This window comes from Mytilus californianus, unplaced genomic scaffold, assembly GCF_021869535.1.
Source record: "Mytilus californianus isolate M0D057914Y unplaced genomic scaffold, xbMytCali1.0.p SCAF_5, whole genome shotgun sequence".
NCBI classification, from domain to species: Eukaryota; Metazoa; Mollusca; class Bivalvia; order Mytilida; family Mytilidae; genus Mytilus; species Mytilus californianus.
In genome coordinates this window covers 76,973,871-76,995,229 of record NW_026262701.1, presented here as the reverse complement: position 1 = coordinate 76,995,229, position 21,359 = coordinate 76,973,871, and the positions used below count along the sequence as shown (strand labels likewise).

Sequence of the window (21,359 nt, the reverse complement as noted above, 5' to 3'; positions counted from 1 at the left end):
TTCCATGTTTGATATGCTCTGTATTTGTAAGTATATTACTTTGGTTAGATGCAAATGTATACTAGAATACATAAAAAAGACCAGTAGCATAAATATATAATAGTGTGGTGATCCCACACATTGTTTAGAATCAAGGAACATACGTTTATGTCTATAATGTACTTTGTAACATTTAATATTTTGATAGAATCATCATAAGGAATATTTTGATTTTTCTCGTACGTTCTTATTACTAGTAGTGGACAGTTGTACCCCGAAGGTATCATCAGAATAGAAGTCGCTGATCGATAATTATAGTCAACTTCCGAAGCAAGGTTATCGGCACTCCGGACTTTCACGAAGTCCTGCGTTTTTCCAAGTTTGTGAGCTTTTTTCCTTGCTTGATAAGTTGAACTATAGTAACTGATTAAGTTCCCGATTGACAAACTAAAAAAACAAAAATTTCAAAAACTAAAGTCCTCATGCAAAGTTAAATTTAAGTTCATTGTTTTTTCTTTCTTTTATGGCTATTTCTGGTCATTGTGCTTCTACGGACAAATTTATATTTCCATGGCTTTCAAATATTTCCATTTAGTGTTCCTGATGAAGGTGAATCCAGAAGAGTGCTTCAGACGCACGGAATTTAATTGTGTAATTTTCACTCACTGATGAGACTTCTAAACTGAAACGCGGCTCAGTTATACTAAGTCATAAGATCGGTACCTTTGATGAGTGTTTTTGGAGTAAACTGACAAGTTTTTATTAATCTATTGCAAGAAGTGTGGTTTCTATTACCCCATAACGTGTAGATTTTTATATAAGGAGCCGAATGCTAAGACATTCAAATGCAAATATTCTGAATTACTCATCGATGAATTCCTTTGTTAGTGATTTTTCTAAATTTTACTTAACACTGGTGAGAGGACACCGACATGTGAAGCGATTTTGTTATACAGCTTACCCGTCTATACCTGAAGGGTTCTGACTGGCCGGTTTTTTACATACTTTATCATAAGATGCTGTAAGGGACCGCACAATCCAACATTCTCAAACAAATGATGTAGATCCGTGGAAACTCTACTGCTTTAACTGTGGTGTAAAACAACACACTATCAAACTGAACATTTGATAAAAGGATCAATTGTTTCTGGTGTAATGGTCTAAGACATAAATAACGTTAATTCTGGAATAAAACTTTTATGTGAAATTCTGGCAACGAAGATCAAGCCAATGATCGATATAAATGTCCCAAATAATTTCGAATATACTCTATTCTATTTTATGTGATTTCTGTCAAAATTATTATTTGGATTGTATTTGTAATCTGAGGCCTTCTACAAACGATAGTTTTAATCGTGCATTGATTTCGAAATTGATGACCAACGACCTTCTTGTGAATACGTAAGCTTTATTTTCTGTAATAAACGTTTTTGATACCTTTCAGTTTTATCATTGTAGTACATTATTACCGGTTTGCTGCCTTGCTGTATGACAGAAAAGAGAAAATCTAACTGGAGATGTCTGGTAAGTATTTCGATAAAGACGAAACATGTTTAAATTTGACTAGTCGTAGCAACGAAAAAAATCACTTTCAAGGGAAAAAAATTGTTATGTCAGTTGTTAGCTAAAAAATAAACAAATACGTTAATAATTTGTATTTGTTCATATGCAAATGTTAAAAAAAGTAAATTGTATATTATATCTCATAATTTTTCAAATGTAGAATTGCCAGGTTACCGATCAACAAAACAGATTGTGTTACACAAGTTTAAGTCGATTATTTTGGAAAAATTACAGAATACATTACCGTTCAAATTGTTTAATTCATCTTATTCTATTTAATATTAGTTATGTTAATAAAACAACCGTTTAAGCTTTTGAAAATAAAGTGTTCCTCCTAAACTGTTTTAAGAACACGGCAAATTTTTTTATGTGAAATCATAATCCCGTCAGTAATTGTAAGTAATATTTTAATGTTATGGGCTAGCTGAAAATAAGGTTCTGAATTTAATCACAGCTTTGACGGACTTATAATGATGTAGACTCTGAAATATAGTATTGCCACCTGACTTTTTTAAGATAAAAGATACAAAGATGTTGTATCATACTGAATGAGACAACTTTTTCATGGAGACCAACTGACGTATACGTTGATGTTAATAACTACATGTTACCGTCAACAATTAACAAAACGCATACAGTATAGTAAGTTATAAAAGGGCTTGACATTTCGGTAAAAATTAAATTCAAAACCAACAATCTGATACATTTTAAAAACTGTAAACGAATACACACTAAGACAGACACTTAGTTATACAGAATATGGCGGGGAAACATCCTAACAAACACTCACCTGGAACAGCACACACGAGAAAAATACAAAATTCAGTTAAAAGAATCTTGACTTACCGGTACAACCAAGATAGCAAACTAATACGAAGTACATGCATTTAGTTCATTCTAATTATACAATTACAGTAGCTTCTTTTCATACTTCCTAAGAAACTAGCAATGTTATATAACTTCACTTTCCGCTATTAAGATGATGTCTTCTCAATAATTCAAAGTTGGATACGTTGCTGAACGCATTTATCCCTACGAACTTAAATAAAGGATACAACAGATACATTTACTGGCCTCATATCTTGACTTTCATATGTAAATTGACAATGAAGGTCGGTTGAGAACAAAACTTTTTGACAAATGAGATGATTATAGATTTTCAAATTTAAACTTTTATATTTCTATGTAGCAACATTCCAGCAGCGCCTGTGGAATATTTATCAATCGGTTGATACGATGTCCCTGAGCTTGCGTTCCAATCTGGATAATCTTGATACAAGGGTTGCTGCTTACAAGGAAGATATTAAAAGTTCCAGTTGGTGAAATTGCAACTATACCCTTCAAAATTGTATGGACACAATCACGATATTTAATATCTGTTTAACAGATGACGACAGATATGTTCCTATCGTCGTAACTACACTCCCGTGCATTTATTCCCGACTGACAGAATTGAAATTGTCACCGGTTGCAAAATGTGAAGCAGAAGCCTGGCATCATCTCTGGTTTTTGTTGGGATTTGTGTTGCTCAGTTTTCTATGTTGTGGTTTGTATACTGTTGTTCGTCTTTTTGTCGTTTTCTTTTTTGCCATGAAGCTGTAGTTTAGTTTCGACTTATGAAATTGAATGTCCTTTTTGGTATAGTTTGCCTCTATTTTATGTCTTTAATTTAAAAAGATAACAAATTGAGATCTAAAGAAGGATTGTCAATTTGGTTTCGTTGACCTGGAAACCAGTAATTTTCTTGATTTAATCTTTTTTGGATATTAATTTCTAATGAATAATCTGCTTTACTTTAAACTTTTAAACGAAAAGTTCGTAAATAGCTATCACTGAGAAGTCAACATAGTATTCATTGTTAATGGAAGCAAACACAAGCCAGCCAAATTGTCACCGTATCGCAGGTATCACTGGATTTTCACTTTTAATTAACAATAATTGTTTAAACAAACACAGATAGCATTTAGGCAACTTGAGTTTACCTTCTGCATGCATATTGTTACATATACGGAATGTATTTCACTACAAACTTGCTCATTTTAATTTGGCTGTAATGTTATCGACAGATAACAATTTTCATGTACACAAAATCATTTACGGTTTTAATTTTATTACACCAAATGCGCATATCGACAATCCATATCTATAAAGCGATGCTCAAAAACATATTCACATATTGACAAACTAAGAAAACTAAAATGGACCAAGGGTAAAACCAAATTCTTACAAGGAATCATAGTTATGAACGAGAGAAATACATGCCTTAGTTATACAGAATAAAACAAAAATGCAAGATTTTGAAAATGTTATTGATATCAGATGTGTTATAAAAATAGGAATATATTAAGTCTAAGTCTAACACATACAAAATGTCCGCCTATTCTGAGTTCTTGTTACCTATACATTATTTATAGTTATATTCTCTTATCATTTGGTTATTCAGGTACATGTCTTTCAGTTGTGTAGCTTAATTGGATCATTAGTTCTTGCTCCCACTATGGCATATCTAGGATATCTTGGAGTAATAAAGGTAAGCTGTGATTCTTACGGATTAGAAATAATATAGTTGTTACAAAATTGTCTTAAATTATCTATTTCTCTTACTGTAGATCTTTGTTCTAAAAAAATGATTGTCCAGTTACATAGATATCATAACCTAACTGTTGAATATAAAACTTGAAGAATCTGTCACCTCGAAAAACGAATTGAAAATTCGACTTGCGCGTTTATCTACAATAAGGCCTAGTTAAGAATTCGGGTTGTGTATTATAAAAGGCAACAACACCTGCCGATAAACAACTTCATATGACGTAAAGCGTTGTATTGTTAGTTTTTTTTTATTCATGTTCAGTATTTAGTATGCCTTGTTTTTTTATCTGAATATTTCATTGTTACAAAAGGTTATGACTATTGAACAGCGGTATACGACTGTTGACTTTACAATAAGATGGAAAAATATATCCAAAATATTAAATAAATCTTAAAAGAACTTATATTCCAGTTGTGATGGGTGAATGTGGTTTGATTTTCAACATTGTTGTGCGATGCTTGATCGTTTAATGTTAAACTATAAATCGCAGTTATGAAACTGTAGAATAAACTTCAATATACCCATGACCCTGGTCACATGTAATGTATATCATTTGACTCTCGGTTTTCACTTTCATCGTAGCAATCATTTACATGTTTTAGTTTATGATACGTTTTAATTGACTTGTAAGAAAAGTCGACACTACTGATGGCGCTCGTATTTGATGGAAGATGAGTACAATATGATGTGGGAACCATCTCAAAAATACTAAATATTTTTGTTACTTGTATGAGCGTGTTTGATACCGCTGATATTATACTTAAACACTTATATTTATTAAAGTACTTAGGAAAAATTCAAATATATTTTTTAAACCAGAAAAGGTTTAACAAATACATTTTTATATCAATTGATATTAATCATGTGAGTAATCTATCTTCTTTTAACTTTTTGTGAACAAATGGAAAAAGGGTGTAGTCGTTTAACTGCGAAAGCCACAAAGGGACACACCAAAAAAAATTTAACCCCATTGATCTCTGATTGATAATCCGTAATCTCGGATTGGTAATCTTTGATATCAGATTGATAATCCGTGACATTAATTTTGCTAATCTGTGATCTCGGATTGATAATCTGTGATCTCAAAATATTAATATGTGATCTCGGATTATTTATCTGTGATTTTGCTGTGTCCTTGGATTGCTAATATGTGATCTTGGATTGATAATCCGTTATCTCGGATTGATAATCCTGAACTGAATAACTATGACAATTGAATCCCTTTTTAATTAGATAATGAAACACGCATTTACTGAAAGCTCGTTCAAAGTCATTTACAGCTAATAATTAAGGCAAGGTTCATTTATAAACACGAAAGCCGTTGTTATTTATATTGAGCTAGCGTTCAGTTACTACAAATACTCTAATATTGGTACTTTGTATCTTTTGTCTTTATGTTGGTTGGTTTTTGTGCTTCCTGCTAATATAATGAGTGAAGCCATTTCCTACTGAATTTTACAGTATGTACTTATATTGTACTGTTACAATTTACACCACTGTCCAAAGTTAAAAGGAGGGTTGAGCGATCACAAACATGTTTAATTCCGCAATATTCTGTATCATGTTGTCATACTTCATGAGCCTCTTATTCAGTGATTGTCGTGAGTTTTGAATGCGCACAATGGTAGTACACAAAACAAAAAAAAAAAAACATAAAAGAAGATGTCAGAAAACAAATCTTAACACAAAATACCCCCAGGTCACCTGTTATAGGACTAGAAAAGGTGTCCACAATTGTTTTTACTACATATATAATCAAGCGTCTTTTATAAGATGTTTGCAAGACATTTGAAAAAAAGAGTAAAACAAACTTAGCTTCAGTTGACATTGTTTCCCGTAGCAACAATCTCCTACCCTATAACGGGCTTTCATTTATGTTATTCAATCGTGCCCCCATTGCCATCGTGTAAAATAACATTTGTCTGCATTTCCCGATGTAAATAGTTTGTATTCGCTCGCCAACAAAATTGGAGGGGATCTTGTAACGGTACCGTCTGTTTGTCCTTTCGTCCTTCCTTCCGTCCATAACACCATTGTTAACACTCTATATTCAACATCGTACTAGGATTTTGACCAAACTTGGTACATTCTTAGTCCTTATGTATATCTAGAATCCTATTTATTTTCAAGGTCAAAGGGTCAAGAAACGAACTAATTCAAATAGTTGTATTGTGTGCTGGACTTGTCGATAGACAAACTGAGTTATTCTCGTATCAAACAAATGCTTCCCAATCATACAATGCTTATGTTTTTAGGCAAGTGACCACAAAATCCCAAATTTGCATTTTACAATAAATCATCTAATGTTTCCCAAATAAATTGTAAACCGTTTTATTCTAATCTTTCTTGTTAAATCGTTCCAGAATGAGAGTAAAACGATAGTTTGTTTCCATTGGAAGATAAGGCGGGACAAAACTCTTGTTACTTTATTTCTTGCAAGAACTTGTTGATTTTGAAAATAAAATAAAAACACCCCCTTTCTACAAACGTTAAGGATTTGCCATATTAAGGTCTTTCCCCTACACGAGGAAAGACTATATTGTTGTTCTTATGTTTTTTTTTCTTTTTCTTTTTTCTTTTTTTTTCTTCCAACATCTTTGTACATGGCTTCCACCCGTTTCTATTGAAATAAACAGAACCAAATTTAGAACATCGATAGACCTCATCATAAATTATTACCATGACCCTTTTTAGGATTTCATCATCCCCTTCAGAAGTTAACTCTCTTTTATTTGTTTTTGAATGGCCCGCCTCGTTGTTTGTTCATATTTAGATGTCATCATGATGTATTACCATATGAGGCTGCGAAGAGTTATATCCTCTTGAGCAATTTCTTTTTTTTTCATTTTTCTTTAAAATTTTTACAGATGGAATAGATTTGAAAATGGCAACACGTACAGGAACAGATAGGAATGTCAATAAACAAAAACAATGTTTTTGTTATCAACTCTTATATTAGTTATTTCCCTTGAATTATTGTAAATTTGTGAATTTTTAAAGAAATGTTTATTTCGAGAACTTGGAAGTCGTGGAGACATGGGAGCTTCATCAATAATCTCTAGTTCACTTGACATTTTAATTGCACAAAGGTCACCAAGTACAAAAAACAAATTACGCTGCAATTTCAAGCTTACATATTACAATGTAAGAAACAATAAGAGATTGTTGCATACATTTAGTGTTTAAAAGGTTACTCTCGCCGAGCTCAACATTTTATACATTAAGCTCAAAACTGTCCGACAATCGTTCATAAGTTACAACTAGATAATTCTTAAAAGTATAGTATTTGTGTTTATCTTTGAAAAGGTAACAGATGCCAACCTACTACAAATGGCAAAATTAATCAGTATTTCCATTCCTTCAATTAGAAATCAATGTCAAGGCCATGATGACATTTCAACTTGACCTTCAAGGTGTACTATGACCTTAACCTCGTGATATTTGACTGGTCATGTGGTCTTGGGTTGAATAGTGGTAGTTCCATGTCTCTTTGACTTCCTGTTAAGAAGTTTGGTAGGGCATCATATGTTGAATTATTTATTGTGACTGTGATGAACTGTTAAATTGTCCCATATTTTTTCTACAATGTTAGACTTCAATTGCAGATCATTTTTTCACCTAGTAGATTTGAGATAATGCAGTTTAAAATTTTGTGAGCGGAGGCATGTTTTTCTGAATCAACAACAGCTTGCCACCCGAAATTTTCAGAAATTGAAGAGTTTACCATGGTTATATGTTTCACCTAAATACCAAAAACATTTAAAAAAAAAAAAATTTGAAACTTTCATGTTTTACATTGACTCTGTAAGTTTCATAAGTTTTATTTATATAATTTATATTGCGTCATCTTTGGCTTTTTGCCAAATGGGGTTATTTGGTTTCTCAAATTGAACGTCTATATGAGCTCTACTAAAAATGAAAATTTTAAACCCTTTTTCATCCCAGTAGGAAGGTGGGGTCATTTAGTACAAACATTTAAAACTCAGATGGTAAGGCTGTCGCAAATCAAGTAAAATTCCATCAAGCTTACATTTCAAATATCAAATCAACGTACTCCAAAAATGGGTTGGTTGTGGTCATTGAGTGCAAAACAAAAATTGTCTTCTACGGTAAGGTTGTCGTTTATCAACTGAAAGGTCATAATGTGTACATTGCAAATATCAAATTCCTCTCCTCCAAAAATGAGTTGGATGGGGTTATTTAGTGCAAAAATAAAAGCTTAGAGGTGGTGTTGTAGCATATCAAATGAAAGTTCATCAAGTCTTAATTACAAATATAATACTCAACCGATCTCAAAAATTCAGGTGGATAGGGTCATTAAGTGCGAATAGTGAAAAGTTTCAGAAGATATGCTTGTCGCATATGAAATGAAAGGTCGTTAAGATTGTAGTACATATATCAGACTTTAAAGGGAAGACCTTTTAATTGTTTTACAAACTATTGTTGTTTTGCATTCTTTCATCAAATTTTTAGTAATTACATGTATGGTCATTATTATCATAAATATACCAAGTAACTTATTTTAAAATTCACATTAAATGATTAATTTTGGGTCTTAAAATGATCGATTGATTATGTCTTGCAAACTTTAAATCACGTATTTCCTTGGCCAAACATGTACTAAAAAACGATAGAGTATTTATACATTTATACTTTTGGAGATGACCCCCACATCATATTGTATTCATCGTCCATTCAACACTTGCGCCAACAGTAGTATCCACTTCTCTAACACGTCTATTAATAAGTTTTACTATTTTTAGCGGTCAAAATAAACATCGCGTCAACATCATAAGATATAAAACTGAAAATATATTATATTGATGAGTATAAATATCCCTTCGGTATCTTTCGCCAGTCTTTTACATAAACTCTAACATACAATCAATATTCGTAAACTTCTTCTTTGACACTCACAAGAATGATTATCAACATAGAAAGAATAAATCAAAACACATTGCGATTTTTTTTTTATATGAACAATAAATATCGCAAGCTAACAATATAAATCTTATTGGTTTTCATCCATACTACGTATCTTTAACTTTAATCCGCCTATATTTCGTGACCAATGCAATCATGCCTATTGGCACCTATATCATATATCAGCACATGAATATATTTATAAATCAAACAGGCTTAATCATAATTAATTATTCACGTACTAAGCAAAACTTTAGATGTAATAATAACTGATAAATGCGTTATAAAAAAAGTTAGAATTCAGTCCCCGAACATTATCAGAATCATATTTCTAACTTTTTGAAGATATATAGTTAACCTTTTTTAAAACTGTAGAATGTCTGAATATATATTCGAATCGTGTAGATACAATAATGTCCAATAGATAATGAATGAAAAAACAATGAAATTAGTATTCGGTAGTCACTATGATTTATTGCCAAAACTAATATATTTGTCTTACTCATTAATAAAAATAATGTTTTATTGGTTAACTTGAAAATAATTTTGAATAGTTATTTTACATTTCTATTCAAAACTTCAAAAGAATTAAGCAGCACAATTTATCTCAAAACATATTTCTTGAAGTCCTTTCATATCTAAAACTATGTTTATTGAGGAACTTTTATTTTTGAAGGATCCGGGCTGTACCATTGATGTTCGTGTAAAGTCTTATGTGTAACGTTTTAACGTTTTTGAAGTTGTTGGACACAAAAAGCAGTGATTGTTTTAAACGTTTTGCCTCCCTCACCAAATTGTAAATACATATTGAAGCGGGTTTATTGACATATATTTCAAACAATCGTTAAACCGAGCGGCATAATTCAAATATGACTGGTTTATTTATTTTTTACTAATGTTGATGCTCTGCTCTTTGTTTGAAGAATGCAACAAAAAATTAAAACTTCAATGCGTTTATCAAACTCAAATCACCGAACAGGAAAGACGTTTGTATACTTTTAATAGTAGTTAAACGTTGTCGTTACTTATAATTGTCAATATACAGATCTATAAAAATACCATTTAGAAAATTTTTAAACTAGCTGGAAGGCCTAGATTTCGAGTATTCATTTGTTTTCTATTAAAAAACGAACATTATGCATACCAAATCAACATGTAAAAATATCAATGAAAGACATTTTGAATACACATTATTTTTGCAGTCATCATTGATTGATTGATTGATTGGTTTTAAATGCCACTTAAAGCACTTATATGCTATTTCGTGGCCATAATTTTTATTTTTGGTAGAGAAAATCTACGCGTCCACAGAGAACCACCGACTTTCGACAGGAAAACTGCAATCCTGGTCAATTAAGTTTTAGGTTGAGAAGTTGAGAGCAGCTTACAACCTCATTGTTGAGAGGCTAGTAATACACTATTTCATCTACTCAGACTGCTCGACCACCAAGTTCATCATGGAAAATAGGATGATACTAATCATCTGCATGGTCTATTCAAATAACAAAGTTAAATATATTTTTTTGTTGCATTGAAATATTTTGAATCTTGAAAGCGATTTTGTTATATGTTCTACATATAACAAAATCGCTTTCAAGATTTTGTTATTTATAGAACTTATAACACAATCGCTTTCAAGATTCAAAATATTGTTATATGTTCTACATTTGCTCCACTGTACGTTAGTCAGATATAACAAGCATGTGTATACAAATACTACAGAAATATTGAAAAAGACATTCGTATGTGCTTATTGAGCCTTACTTCCTTTTAATATTGTTTAAGTTGTCTAAATAGTTCATTAATGAATCGCAAGTTGCAGCTAATTTATCAAAAAGTACCACTCGCCATGCTCTAATTTTTCGTTTTACCTTATTTCGTTAATGGGTACATTAATTATATATTGTAGCGACTAAGTTATCACGCGAGCACTATGAATCTCTCATTTTGTATTGCTTGGTTATTCGTTGCTGAATGGATACATGGAATTGCAATCATTATCGGTTCAGTCTGTTCTTGCTGCTCGGAAATAGAATCATCAAATCAGCAGGTAATCAAATGAAATCATGTTTATGCCTTAAATTACTTCTGAGAAGTTTTGGTAAATTATTGACATCACATTTTTAAAAACAATTAAGAACACACTTATTAGTCATTTTATATCATCACCAAATACATACAACTATGATGTGTAAAAGATAAGATCAACTGCTTTTCAAAATATTAGTACCAAGGTTAACAAAAAATATGTTGAACTAAAATGTCAAAAAGGACAAGATATCAAAACACAAAAAAGAGAAATTACAAACATTAACAAATAAGCACATTCATTCGTCAACACAACCGATACAATACCCACGAAAAGATAAGCAGTTTGGGTTCAGCTGAATTACTCTTCGTGTTCTGATATGGTCGTAAGGTGTAATACCACCAAATCATACGAAAAAGGATCGAAAAAAAGTATTCCCTTGAATTTGACAATTTCATTGCAGTAAAAAAAAATTGGAGTCATCAACATATATCTTGCGTGTTTCAAAGCACCATTATTTTTTTATTTTGTGTTTGTAAAAAATCTGTTTTTGAAATATGAGGTTCCATGGCTACTTAAGCTTGTAAACAGAAAGAAAGTGAGTTTGTTTGGTTAACTTCCAGTGATGGTTATTATCTTATATGCAATAAAATGTTGTTTGAAATTTTGTCTGTGGTACTGGACAGGATACAACTTTACTTTTGCCAAGTAATTCTTTATTATAAACACTGATGAATTATGCACAATTTTTTGAAAAGTGAAAATTTAACAAAGACTTATTGGGGAAAACAATGGTGGAATTACACCTAGAGGAAGTTTTTTTTTGGAGATCAGATTTAATGATAAGAGTTTGCGATAAGTCGGATTTGATTATCATTTAGAATTAGTGATCAGTGGGATTTGATGATTATCAGATTTGGTGACCAATTTAAATGGTGATCAGTCGGACCTGGTGATCAGTCAGAGTAAAAAAGTTGGATTTGATGATTAAGTAAGATTAAGAGATAATTCAGATTTGATGATCAGTCGGATTTTCTGATCAGTTTGATCTGATGATAAGAAAGATTTGGTGATAATTGAGATTTGGTGATCAATCGGATTTTGTGATTAGCTTAATTTGGTGAACATTGATGATCAGTCATACATGTATTTGATAATAAGTCGGATTTGATCATAAATCCGATTTAATGATAAGTCAGGTTTGGTGACGAGTCGAATTTGATCATAAATCCGATTTGATGATAAGTCAGATTTGGTGATGAGTCGGATTTGATGATAGATCAGATTTGATGATAAGTCGGATTTTGATGATCAATCAGATTTTGTGATAAGTCGGAGTTGATGATATGTTAGTTTTGGTGAGCAGACACGAAATATAAAAGAATGACAAGAGTGTTGCTACATAAAAAGAGTTTATTGAGTTCATTTAAGATTGAAGGTCATAAGCATGATGAGTGAAACATACAGTCTGTAGTTATTAGATATTTTAATCTTTGAACTCTTTTTCAACATTGACTTACAACTGACAATGCAGAACCCTTGGCTCCAAGCTTAAGATTGCTTTGAAGCATCAATCTCCCACCAAAACAATCTTATAGAATTCACGTATTCTGGATTTGTGTATCAAATGTGTAATCACAATCTACATGCAGGTGCTACTTGAAACCTATTAATGGAAAGATTAAACACAATCAGTTAATTTGACAAACGACGACTATCATTATCGATATACGTGTAAGTCAAATTATGAAGCAAACATTGCTGATTGGGATGAGAACTTTTTTTGTTTATAATCAGCTTTTCAATATATAGTTTTTTTTTTTAAATATTCAAAAACAATTTACTATCTACATTGGTGTTTTATTTTGTTTTGTGTCTCATAAGGATGTTATTGTTGTGAACAGCACACAACTTCAAGTGATTTCCACAGCAAATGTTGCACCAGCTATAATGACTATTGAAGAAACATTCTACCATATAGTTCAGAATTATGGACCGCCGCAGTATCAGGGGATTAAAACAAATGAACCAGAAGTGGATAACATTCAGAAATAAACAGTACACAACAAGATTGTGATACCAATGCACCATCTAACAACAGTATAGATGGTAGACATTCTAAAATACAGAGTTATTATTACGTATATACATTGACCTTCATGTCATCATAATCGCAATGCATGGATATTGCTTTTGTAAAACAAAACAAGTTATTTACAAACGAGCAGTAAAAATAGAAAAAAAAAGTTGTTTTTGTATTCTTTTTTTTTATAAAACTATATAATAATGTATTCTTAAGAGGTACAAAATGAAAGTTTTATATCATATTTACTTCCTTATAAAAGAAGAAATTATTTTTCACTTTGTACCAAAGGGATTATTATCTTATCAGATAACAATTGACTATAAATATGTTTACACTTAAATTGATCTGTAAACCTATGTGTATTTGGTTTTAGGAGGAGTAGTTCAATGGATAATTTTAGTCCCTAAGTGGTCTTTTGCTACACAAATATTAATACTGCTCTCTATAAATAAACCTATATAGGTGGCAGTCGTATCTGTTTACAAATTAACTATCGTAAAACATATCCTAAAGTTAAGACCACCATAAGATCATCTTAAGACACTCAAATATGTGTTCAAAGTGAGGACAATTCCTATTAATTTTCCTGAATTACGACATGTTTGGTTAACCAACTTAAGACTAAGATACGTTCTAAGATGATCTTAGAACATGTCTAAGCCCTCAGAGCGCTTCGATAAACATGCCCCTGGAGTTTGTTTTGCTTTAGTTATGAAGATGTTTGCCATGAGATTCATTGTTAATTTGCTTTATTACATCTTTCCACAATTGAGTTTATTGTGCTATTACAATGTCACACTCCTGTTGTTTAAACCAAGAGTTTAACCTAAAGTGTTTTTTTTCTCTCGCTAGAACTTGACAATTTAGTGAACATATTTGAAGATTTTTTGTTTTCCTTCTGATATTAAAGTATTTTCATTTTTAATCTGTTTGATTAATTAATTTAAATCGATCGGATTTTGAAAGCCAGTTCTGTCTATAGTGACCCAGAAAAACACAAGGTTATTTTAAGACCTATTAATAGGATTGTTAAAGTTAGTGTTTATTTTTAGCCTCATTACTGACTTTCCGAAAAACTCTTGTACTTGGAATACAAAATATACATGTTTTGATAAACTTCTTTCGGTATTCAAAATACCACATGCTATAACTGGAATTACTAGGACGATTTTTTTGTACTTCCAGATGATTTTGATTTTCATATACATGTACAAATGTATGACAGAAATTGTACCACGGAATTTTCTAATTAGCCAAATGCCTTTACTTGAAATGCGAGCTTCTTGAGCTATGCGTACGTGTGGGATAAGAACTTTAAAGAACGGAATAATATTGTTTTTTGGTGTTTCTCTGATGTCTTACATATGCGTGTGGCATTTGTTGTGGATTCAGCATATATTTTTAGATTGGTGATTTCAACTGATGTTTTCCGTTAATTAAAAGTTATCTGTTCGTATCATGAAGAAAATGATATCTCAAGGTTAAAACAATTACTGATAGTGTGCCTTTATAGTTGATGAAGAGTGTTTTTTTTTTTATATGCATGAATGAAAAACTTCCTGATGACTATGGGTAGTAATGATGAATTTTGTAAGCGTGGTGTTCTTACATGTCGTTATTTCAGTGATCAAATCTATAAAAAAAAATATTATTTGTTTGGGAACAATATTTTTTATCCATGCGGATTTATAATCTTTGAATTCATAATCTTTACATTTTTCATAAGCATAATCCCTATATGCAATATTTACGACATTTTTAGATAAACACATATGAAGATAATTTTGTTTTGATTGTATGCTATCTTGAATATAGACATCACGTTCATAAATTATGATTGTGTTCACTTGATGAACAGTCTATGATGGAAAGTAAACAAAGATATATATATATATATATATATATATATACAAAATACAAAATAGACAATATTAAAACATGAGGATTTATATTGATAGTAGTTATATCATATTTTAAGATTTAGTTTTTTTCCACGGGTTCAACGTTTTTATGAAGCTCATCAGTAGGAGTACATGCAGTTTGTTTATTAAAAGAGGGGCGAAAGATACAAGAGTGAATTTTAAATTCATATGTCGAAAATAAAAAGATAACGCAATGGCTAAAAAGGAAAAAGACCAAAAGACAAACAGTAGTACACAAAACACAACAAAGTATTAAGTGTCTTTTGCTCAGATGGATTTTGAAAGGCTTCTGCATTTTATTCTGTTTGTATTCTAATAGGTCATTGCGGCTGCTATTGTTATCACGTGCACATCCCTGATCTATTTCCCATTTTTTATAACTTCGTTTGGTAAAAAATCCGCGAAAATCTTGTAACCGTTTAGTGACAGCCTCCTCAGAGGAGCAAATTCACTTTACTCTGAGAGCTTGACTATAGGGGGTACTTTTTTGTACAGTGTTTGGGGTGACAGCTTTGGGGAGAAAGGTACTGATGTTTATCTGTAGGTTTACAGTAGAGGTCTGTTGATATGACACCGTCCTTTATAGATGTAGTTGTGTCTAAGAAAGATATTTTAGAGTCGGAAATTTCATATGTAAATTTAATTGACTGGTGGACGTTGTTTGCATGTCTGATGAAATCATCTAGTTTAAGTTGGGATTCAATCCATTTCATGTCAACATTATCGATGAAAGGGAACCAAGACAGAGGTTTTGATAAAGTTGTTGAAATGATTTGTTTCTCTAATTTGCCCATGAAAATATTTGCGTAAGACGGTGCCATTTTCGTCCCCATCGCTGTCCCGTTTGTCTGAAGGTAATGTTCTCTATTAAAGGTGAAATTGTTGCATTTCAGAACCAGAGTAAGCAGCTTGACTAAACATTCGGTAGGTGGTTCTAAAGTGTTGCGCGAGTCCCACATTTCCTTACACTATTGTATTCCGTCATCATGAGGTATGTTGGTATACAATGAGGTGACATCTAGAGTAACAAGGAGAGTTTCCAGAAGAAGAGGGTTCAAGGATTCCATTTTACGAAGGTAGTCTGTGGTGTCTTGAATGTGAGAAGGAAGGTTTTTTACATAAAATCTTAAATAAAAGTCTACGAATTCCGACATTTACTCAGTCGAGTGGCCGTTTGCGGATACAATGGGTCTACCCGGGTTGTTAATCTTGTGTATTTTGGGGAGAAGATACAATCGACCAGGCTTGGCGTTCTCTGGTTGTAAATATCCGAATGTATCCTCATCTATGTTACCGTCATTGTGCATGGTTTGTAATGCAGTAATAATTTTGAAACAAAACTCGGAAGTAGGGTCATGGTCAATATATATATTTATATATATGTACAAAATAGACAATATTAAAACGTGAGGATTTATATTGATAGTAACTATATCATATTTTAAAATTTAGTTGTTTGCACGGGTTCCACGTTTTCATGAAGCTCATCAGTAGAGTACATGCAGTTTGTTTGTTAAAAGATACAAGAGGGACTTTCAAACTCATATGTCGAAAATAATCAGCCAACGCCATGGTTAAAAAAGAAAAGACCAACAAACAAACAGAACATAGAATTAAGTGTTCTTTGCGCAGATGGATATTGAAAGGCTTCTGCTAGAAAACTTTCCATGCCCGGCTGATCATTATCAATATGTTTTTTGTCTTTTTGATTTTTTGCCCCTTTAGCTTTTTTCTAACTTTGGTTTAATTGTTCATAATAATTGTTCTCGGCTTGTTTGTCTACTGTATAACATTGCTGTTACTAACGTGAAGCTAAGTGTTTGTGTTTGATTTTGTGTTTCAGCCTCTTGCTTCGTTTTTAGCTTTCCATTATAACTGCTTTCAGGATGAGAAGAAATGTCTGAATCTGACTCAGATTCTAATTGACTATCTTCACTAGAAGAATCAGAGACTTCATTGCAGTATTTTGCCATTTGGCCAGATTGTCCACAAATCTGACAAACCCAATTGGGTCACATATCGCAATGTGATTCCCAGTATGACTAATTGTCAAAAGCCCATCAACTCATAACCTTTCACAAAAAAGGGTAACATGAATGTACGACACAATTACACTTCTTAAGGGCTCTCAGAATTTGACCGTCGTCCGCTGAGCGAAATATATTCTTTACTCCTTCTCGAACGTTGGAAGGACTTTCATTTTCAGCAACTTTAGCATTTCAAGCATATGTATATATTAGCTTTTTACGGAAAACAAAATCATTTTAAGGTTTTATTTCAGTCTTCATGTCAAAATATAGTATCCATAATCCTCTAATTCTTTATAAACCTTTTAAATGGCAGGGGTTCACAAGATCACAAACAGCTTTGTAAAGCTCGACATAAGTGATGTATTGGTCTTGTGTGGGCTTATACTTAATCACTTACTGGCTGATCTTTATGTAGATGGGTCTCCTCCAAAAAGCTGCTTCAAGACTTAAAAAAACATTTTGGATCTGTCTTTGTACCCGCCATATTGTAAAAAAAAACTTTCAATCAATAATGTACATCGATGTACATTGAATCACCACTAAAACCTTATTTGCGAAAGGATTATTGTCTATCCTGCTCACAATACGCTTATAAACTTAAGGAAACACTTTATCAACTATCAAAATCTTATTTTTTTAGGAGGTCTGCCTACCGTAGTTATGGAATGGGCGCGTTAAATTCGATTCGACATTGGAACTCTCTTCTTAAAAGGGGCACAAGCTACGATATATATATATATATATATAAAATATGAATTATATTGTTCAATCATTAATGAAAGTGAAGTAGTAAAATACTAATTCGCTTTTAGCAGCCAGTATGTTTCAATTTTGTCAAAATAAGCTAAAAAAAACATCGAATGTGAATAATTCGACCTCATAGAATCCGTTTTCATGTGACCTTCAATTTAACCCCTTAGCTAGAGATTGCGTACGCATGAATTATGCGTGTTCAGTTATCAAAAAGAAAAGAATGTCAACATTGAAAGTGCAACAATGGTATATCATTTGATTGACTGATTCGATCCACAATAACTCATTGTTATACAAGTAAAAACGATGATTAACATATATTTTTAGCCTCTAATATGAAATTAAGCAGAACTATAAAGATCTAATTGCACGAGTTGGCAGTCTTCAGAGGTCAACTCGATAGTTAATTAGATGGTGTCTAGACTAAAATACACACAAAATGATGATACCTATTATCGAACCCATGCCTTGTAAATTGTTTATTTCAGACTTTTTTTTTATAATTTGGATATATGTTTTAGTATGTTATAAATCAAACATAAGAATTTGAGTCAAATCGGTGAACATGAATTTGACAGCCAATGCCCCTTTAACATGCTTTTGTTTAGATTCGTTAAGCACATTGTGAAGAAATAAAACAACAGCCCAAGCTGTGTGACTATGATTTTAAAGTTTTTATTAGGGCTTTAAAATTGAATAGTTAAATGCTAGGATATTTCTAAATTTGATCTTAACAGACATACATGTTGGTATCTGAATAGTTTCTAATAGAAAGTTTCATGTAAGTAGTGTTTTTTTTTCTTTATCTCAAACGGATTTTTTTTTTATGTTGGATTGATAAACACCTGATCACGACACTATTTTCTGCCAAATGAATTTACTCTAACGTACATTTACACGTGAAGATATCTCTTTATTCTCCGCTGTCATACTTTTATATTTGCGTTTGAAGTCACGACGTCATAAGGGTTACATGACATATAAAATTAGAAATCGTAGAAAAAGATATATAACATTTTTGTTTAAGCTACTATTTTCTACCAAATGAATTTACTCTAACGTACATTCACATGTGAAGTTATTCCTATATTCTTCGCTGTCATACTTATGTATTTGTGTTTGATGTCACGACGTCATCAGTGATAAATGAAACATAAAATTAGGAATCGTAGAAAAAGATGTACAAAAGAAAAGAAAAAGAAGGAATAACTTTTTGATGAAATGTTTTATCGAAAAATACATGTATTCAGTTCGTGAAGGATGGTAGATTAAACCTGGTTTTATAGCTAGCTTAGCTTCTCAATTGTATAACACTCACAAAGAGTCTTTATAAAAATAAAATCGAGAGGCATAGGAGAAATATTTATTTTGTCATACATGCGGCAATATGATTGGTTATTTTATTGCATTTCGAATCTTTCAACTTTTAACGTACATCGCATTGAATGACTAGCAAATGCTATACACTTTACTGCAAAATACACAAAAAAAAAACCAAAAAAATGGCTGGGGTTCAGAAGATCACCAACAGCTCTGTAAATCTCGACATAAGTGAGGTATTTATCTTGTGTGGGTTAATAATTAATCACTTACTTGCTGATCTTTTGTAGATGGGTCTCCATAAAATAGCTGCTTCAAGATTTAAACAAACGTTTGGATCTGTCTTTGCACCCGCCATATTGTAAAACAAAACTTTTAATCAATAATGTACATCAATGTAAATTGCATCACCACTAAAATCTTACTAGCAAAAGGAGTATTGTCTATCCAGTACACAATACGCTCATAAACTTTAGGAAACACTTTAATATGACAGTTGCTATCCATTCGTTTGATGTCTTTGCGCTTTTGATTTTGCCATTTGATTAGGGACTTTCCGTTTTAAAGTTTCCTCGGAGTTCAGTATTTTTGTTATTTTATTTTTTTACTTATTATCAAAATCTGTTTTTTCAAGGAGATCTGCCTACCGTAGTTATGAAATGGGCGCGTTCGATTCGATTCGACATTAGAACTCTCTTCTCTAAAGGGACACAAGCTACAAGATATATAAAAAAATCAAGAGAGTTTATTTGTTCAATCATTAACATGATTAATGAAAGTTAAATAGTGAAATAATAATTCGCTTTTAGCAGCCAGTATGTTTCAATATTGTCAAAATAAGCTAAAATACATCGTTGATGAATTATTCACTTGCAAGTTAATAATTCTACCTCATTAAATCCGTTTCCATGTAACCTTAAATTAACCCCTTAGCTAGAGATGGATTACGCATGACTTATGTTTGTTCAGGTATCAAAAGGAAAAGAATGTCAACATTGAAAGTGAAACAAAGGTAAATCATTTGATTGACTGATTCGATCCACAAAAACTCATTCTTATACCAGTAAAAACGATGACTAACATATATGTTTAGCCTATAATACGAAATTAAACAGACCTAGCAAAATCGAATTGCACAAGTTGGCGGTCTTCAGAGGTCAACTCGATTGTTAATTAGATGGTGTCTAGACTAAAATAAACACAAAACTACGATCCATATAATCGCATCCATGCCTTTTAAATTGTTTATTTCAGACTTTTTTATAATTTGGATATACTTTGTAGTATGTTATAAATCAAATATGAGAATTTGAGTCAAATCGGTGAACATGAATTTGACAGCCAATCCCATTTTAACATGCTTTTGTTTAGATTCATTAAGCACATTGTGAAGAAACAAAACAACAGCCCAAGCTGTGTGATTATGATTTTAAAGGTTTTATTAGGACTTTAAATTGAATAGTTAAATGCTAGGATATTTCAAAATTTTATCTTAACAGACATATATGCTTGTATTTGAATGGCTTCTAATAGAAAGTTTCATGTAAGCAGTGTTTTGTTTTCTTTATCTAAAGCGGGTTTAGTTTTTACGTTGTATTGATAAACACCCGATCGCGACACTCTTTTCAGCCAAATGAATTTATTCTTACGTACATTCACACGTACTTCGAAGTTATTTTATTTTTTCTCTGCTTTCATACTTTTATATTTGCGTTTGATGTCACGACGTCATAAGTTTTACATGACACATATAATTAGAAATCGTAGAAAACGATATATAACATTTTCGTTTAAGTCACTATTTTCTGCCAAATGAATTTACTCTTACGTACATTCACATGTGACGTTATTCCTATATTCTTCGCTGTCATACTTTTGTATTTGTGTTTGATGTCACGACGTCATCAGTGATACATGAAACATAAAATTAGAAATCGTAGAAAAAGAAAAATCATTTGCCTCACAAGAAATAAAATTCAAGTTTCGCTACTGTCGATTGATTGATAGTTTTGGTTGCTTGACGTCCAGTGGCAAACATTTCATGCAAAATTAACGTGTAGATAACGGGACATTCTCTTTACAAGAGGCATCGGATTTAACGTTCCCACTCTGACCAGACGGGCTGCGTACTTGTACATCACGCACAACCAAACGGACTTCCCAC

General features: G+C 31.8%; 2 protein-coding genes across 2 annotated transcripts in view; both read left to right on the top strand.

Moving 5' to 3' along the window:
* LOC127703082 (uncharacterized) overlaps positions 1–14,946 on the top strand; it is a 68,533-nt gene extending 53,587 nt beyond the window's left edge. The window contains exon 6 of the mRNA XM_052207494.1: positions 12,969–14,946. Coding sequence (XP_052063454.1) covers positions 12,969–13,139 — 171 coding nt within the window. The 3' untranslated portion in view covers positions 13,140–14,946. The remainder of the gene's footprint in view (positions 1–12,968) is intronic.
* LOC127703079 (uncharacterized) overlaps positions 1–21,359 on the top strand; it is a 182,639-nt gene that overhangs the window by 15,914 nt on the left and 145,366 nt on the right. The gene's annotated exons all lie outside the window — the stretch shown is intronic.